General features: G+C 34.7%; 1 protein-coding gene across 1 annotated transcript in view; it reads left to right on the plus strand.

Moving 5' to 3' along the window:
• The window catches only part of LOC119599338, an 18,307-nt gene extending 13,080 nt beyond the window's left edge, over window positions 1–5,227 (plus strand). The window contains exon 2 of the mRNA XM_037949095.1: window positions 5,188–5,227. Within this exon, the coding sequence (XP_037805023.1) occupies window positions 5,188–5,199 (12 nt within the window). The 3' untranslated portion in view covers window positions 5,200–5,227. The remainder of the gene's footprint in view (window positions 1–5,187) is intronic.
• The last annotated feature ends 646 nt before the right edge of the window (window positions 5,228–5,873 follow it).

Genomic DNA, 5,873 nt, shown 5'->3' on the forward strand with positions numbered 1-5,873 from the left:
CAATTCTACACAGAGATTGTTGAGGCCTTAAAAGTGAAATAGAGTTGATAAAAGGGCTAGAAAATGACAAAGAAATAAGCCATCCCACTTCAAACCGACGCACCATATCGATCCCAACAAAAGGCGTTGCATCTTCACCCACAAAAAAAACCACTGGTTATAATGCCATCATTTTCCCTCGAACCACGACCCTCATAAAGCCCTTATCACCCCTCATACAAGGCTATTCAGCAGGTCCCCCCCTCCTAAACCTCCCTACCTAAGAGAATAGAGGAGAAAGGGGGAGAAAAACGGCGAGTGAGAGAGGGGGGCAAGGTCGGGAGGTCTTGGTCACACGAAGCCCACTCTCACTCTCACTCTCACTCGCACATTCACCCCACTCACCTCATTCATGTCCACGCACAAGGGCAGAGGACTTGAGCTGCAGACTCCAGCAGAAACGGGATGACCAACGGTTTTGGGGCCCCAAGCCCCCCTTCCTCATTGGGGGTGGCAGGAGGAACGGCTTCGGGAAAGGTGAGGAATGAGGGGGATCGAGTGAGGAAAATGGGGGGAGATGAGGGAGGGAAGAAGGAAGGAAGAGGACGAGGGCAGGAGAGGCTTTGTCTCTTTCCCTTCCCCTTTCGTGCTGTGTTGCCTTGATTTTTTATTTATTCCAGAGGTCAGTTCATTGTGAGTGAGGGGGAATAGGCGGAAATGGAAAAGGGGAAAAGGAGGAAGAGGGATTGAGAATGGGATATTCTTTTTTTTACTGCTTGGGTGGGTCTGCTTTACAGGGGTCGACGAACTTTAAGAGTTGGGAGTGGGAATTGAAGGAGAATGAGGAAGGGAAGCAGAAGACAAAGCAAAGAAAAAGGAGAGATAGGACTTCTGTATTAATTTCTTTTTAGACGTCGGTGAACTCGTAAAGAGATATGACGGGGGAAAGGGCCTAGTTAATGAGGGGATGATGAGGGAGAGGAAAAGAAAGAAAGGATGGGGGATTTACTTTGTTACTCAGTAGGGTTTGTGCAGGAGTCAGCTAAATTTGTAAATGAGGTAAAAAGAATGAAGAATAAATAGATTGGAGTAAGCATCGTAGATGTAGTAAAAGTGACATGTGTTTGCTTTTTTGTACCATTTTGGTGCTCAGGCAAAGGCTATGAAATCAAACCCATATATTCTGGCAGTATGAGGCATGTAGAACCCTTTGGCAATATGCAGTCGGTTAAATTTACTGAGGGTGATGCTCATAGAGGGAAATAGACACTGTCATCTTTTAGAGCATAAGAAATAGCCATAATCAACACAGCAAAAAACAAATCTTTACCACAAAAATGATAAACATATCAGTTTCATGTAGTCACTCAAAGACTAAGTCCACAAACCCTCACACAACCAGAATTTTCTGTAAGTCAAAGTGCTTAGAAAGGGGGAGTAGTCTCCTGTCTAGGGAAAAAAGAAGGTAGGAAAGGTAAGGTTTGGTATTGGAGTTTTATGATACCTGGTTTTAGGATTTTGTTCTGGAGGGTGTATTGCTCTTGGTAAAAGTCCCCTCCCGTCAAGTAAGAAAAACCCGTTCTAAACTCTGTAATGGAGGAATATATGATTGTGGTTTATTAAACTTGACAGAATATGGAAGGTGTATGTTTAAAAGGCCCAAAATGATTGCTTTTGTTTCAGCAGCTGTGGTTTTACATTTTACTGGAAGAGGAAGATTTTTTTTTTTCTTTTTTTTTAATTTTTATTATCTTTGTCACCAGTTGATATGTTATTGAGTTCAAAAATATTAAAGATATGAAGAAAAACAAAGATTTAACCTGATAAATGTGTGGTGAAGATTGCTGGTATAGTTTCAGTTTCCCTACAGCGTGAGGAAAGGTAAAATTTGCCTGTAATGGACAGATAGACCAAAATAAAACTCTTTTCATCTATGGTTTTATTTTTGCAAGTTGATAACAAAGAGTTTTTACACAAAAATACTTTGGTTTACTTTTACAGGAATATGTAAAGCAATATGAAATCAAAGAGAAAAGTACTTTAGTATACTTAAAATAATCTGCATAGGCAAAAAGTAACGTCGGAAAAAAAAAAAAAAAGTTGTGACAAATGTTGTTCAGAAAGTGTCTGTGGCATTTGGGTAGGGGTCTAGAAGCTGAGCCCCAATAGGCAAATACAGTCATTAGATGGGGGTTTGGGGCTGAAGGTGTTTGGCTCATACGGTGATGATTGTCAGTTTCACAGGAGCATCTGGTGTAATAAGGACTTTGTCTCGGAGGGATGCGGCAATTCGAAAAAATTTACCAAACTTTCTTTATATTACTTGTGATGGAAAAAACAGAGATAAAGCATTTACAGGTGGATAAAAAAAGAATAATGGTACATGGATGGCTTTTTGAAACAAAAGATTGCCAATTTGCTTTGGGCCCCTCCTGGAATTACAGAGGCCACAGGCCATAGCCCAAAACATTGTGTTGGACTATTCAGAATAATTATGAATTGAAAGACTAAAGGTTTAAGTGTGATAATGGAGGGTAAACTTAAGGTTTAAGTGTGATAATGGAGGGTAAACTTAAGGTTTAAGTGTGATAATGGAGGGTAAACTTAAAGATTACTGTTGGGAAAAGATTTGGTAGAAGTTTATAGAAGAACCACAATTAGAGAGACTAAGTCCGGAACAAATGAAAACCCCATCCTAAATTCACAAAGTATACCCAAAATTCCCATATGAAGCCTAAGCTTTGATAACGGAGACTTTTCCCCAGAAACCCAACAATTGCACATTTCTGAGTTGGGGCTCTGCCTCTCGACAATTTCAATACCATTTTCTCTTGGGCCCAATGCAATCCTTTTGTATACTTTAACCAGGATATTATCATTATCATTATTATTATTTTTCATTATTATTATTATGTTATTGCAGTCACTGCAGCATAGCGGTATATGCAGTTGCGAACCAGTAGGGTTTCCAAAGGAAAATTTTCAAGCCTGCAAAGGGTTTCAAGCTGGTTGTAGCTATTTAGTGAATGAATATTTCATCAGATCCTGGACTTTGTGCTTTCAATATCTTATGGGTGCCAGCAAGTAAGGTGGTGGTGTAGCTAGAATTAGGTGTCCACTGTCAGTCAGTCAGACCTTGGCAGTGGGTCATGAGATGTGCCAGCAGTTGATTAGTCAGAACATGGACTGGCGTTACTCATAAAAGCCTTTTTTTCATACTAAGAGAGATTAATTGATGATTTTTGTCCATGTTATAACATATAGTGGTGTAATAATGCCAGTTGTATCAGCAGTGTTACAGATGTATTGTACCATGTGGTGCAAGTATTAAAGTTTGATCAACCCAATAGCTGTGATATATACAGTATTTGGTGTAGTTTTGGAGGACACAAAATGCAACATTAGCTACATGGAGTGCAGTTTATATCAGAACTTCCCACATAATCGTTGATAAGCTTCACATTGTGTCTTCAACCATATTGTTGCTATATAAATCAGTTTTACTTTTATTCACTAGTCGATGCTTTGCATATTTTTCTTGCATATTAAAAAAACAAAGAAATATAGCCATAAACCTTTTTTACTCTTGTGGCATTTTTTTGACACATAACCCCAAAAAAATGCAGTTCTTCAACCTTGCCTTGCTTCCCAGCCACGGAAACCATAAAATGTTCAATTTTCATCAAGGGTAGTTTTGATCTAATTTACAACAGGAAAAGGACAAGGAATTGAGATCTTATTTATTTTTTAAATTAACCCTAAAGCCACTGGGGATGATTTTGTCCCCAACTTTGCCATGCCCACTGTGAGTTTAATTATTTGTTTTTACACATAGATGGCTCCACTAGTACTTATTCACTGATGAGCCAATTACGGGTACTACTTTCTCACCTGTTTACTTGGTCCTTGTTTTTTTTCTCAGGTTTCTAAATTCCGTTAGTAATCCCCAATTTAACCATAAAAATATAATATTCTTTTTAAAAAAATAGTAGCTTTCGATTTTGATAACAAAAAGGAAAAAAAAATTTTTTTCTTGAAAAAACTAAAGGGAAAGGTAAAATTTAAAGGCCGGTCAAAAGGGTTTTACTGATTGACTCCTTTGTGGCTCCAAGCACTTGCAGAGACAAAACAATACTACAGTGAACACGACATTTTCCTAGAGACTTTGGGTTAATGATGAAAAACTGAAGTACAGATTTTTTTCTTTTAGTTTGGGTTTATAGTTATTTGAGAATTTGGGATTATCTCATTTTAAATTTTTTAAAAGGGTTTGGAGCCTCCTAGACATGGTTTATTTCCACCAAGGAAATGTTAAGATATTCCTAATGCTATTACACAGCCTAAACCAAAAGATATATTGCAATATTAAGTCTCCTTATTGAGTCACTAAAAAGATTTCAGGGGACAGTCCTGATGGTGGGAATAAATTTATTAAATCCACTGTATAATTTGATAAAGTCTTAGAGACGTCATTTTACTTATGCTGTTTGCAGTCCTCTGTAATGACACTTTTTTATTTTTAAACTACTAACCAAACCATTGATCAGATTTGCAACAAGGTATATATATAATATTGTAGACAAAAAGATCGGTGTAAAAATAAACCAAAAAAAATTTTATAAATTTTCCAAATTGTGTTTAAAAGAGCTCTTTTTTTGTTGGGAAAAAACTTTTTCTTTTGTGCCCAACAAATTGTTGTTGTAAGATAAAAAAAAGAGGCAATTTTCTTCTTTTTGTTTGAGGGATGATAGTGGTTTCCTTGGCAACTATATACCTAAAGGACTGCATTCTCCCTGCTATGCCTTACAAAAAAAATAATGCAATTTTCGGGCTGCTAAATGGAAATGATTACTCACGTCTGGGGGATAACTCAAAAAAAAATTTTTTTGTAGCTCAAATGGGCACGGGCCCAGTAAAACCCTTCAATGCAAATGCTTTCCCCAACGGACTGCATTATATAGAATGGTGGTTGGTGCACTTGATATTTTGTGTTGACAAGGCTGCATGGTAATGAATTGTAGGGAATGTAGGATAAGCAAAGAAAAATTCTCCCCCAGTTTAAGTAATTGATGTAAGAAATTAAACAAATGCTTTTACTCAATATTAAGGTGATTTTGAAAGATCCAATCCTATGACACATTATCGCCAATAATTATGAAAGATAATGTCCACTTGTCCTTAATGTCAATTTTTCTTTTTTCTTTTTAGTCGACAGTATGAAGAAGATATGGAAAAATTTGGGGCCCGGGTGGGAAAGGGAAAATTCCCAGCGCCGCGGGTTGGGTTTTTATATCTCAGGAGTTTTTATCACCCCTAAAAAACCCGAAGAATCTACAAAAGGGGCCCCTTAAAAGGTTTGGGAATTTTTATATCAAAAGGATTTTTTTTTGTTTTTATTTTTTATATAATTTTATATATATATATATATTAATATTTATAATATATATATATTTGATATAAATATAGATATAAATATATATAGTTATATATATAGTAGAGAATATAATAAAAAGAATAAATAATTTTATATTATTTTATTTTATATATATTTAATTAAAAATAAAATATAATAAATTTGAAAAATAATATTTTAAAAAGGGAAAATATAGATAAAATATAGATTAAAAATTATATAGATTTGATAAAAGATTAAAAGATAGAAATAGATTAAGATATAGAAAAAAATAAAATTTTATATCTTAAAATATATATATAATATAAAAATAAATATTTATATATTAAAATATAAAATATATAAATTATGAAAATAAAAATTTTAACTATTATATTTTAAAATTTTTATAAAATTATATAAAAGAAAATTTTTTAAATATAAAAATATATATAGATTATATAAAATATATATAATATTAGGAAAATAAATAGATATAAGA

This window comes from Penaeus monodon, chromosome 42 (assembly GCF_015228065.2).
Source record: "Penaeus monodon isolate SGIC_2016 chromosome 42, NSTDA_Pmon_1, whole genome shotgun sequence".
NCBI classification, from domain to species: domain Eukaryota; kingdom Metazoa; phylum Arthropoda; class Malacostraca; order Decapoda; family Penaeidae; genus Penaeus; species Penaeus monodon.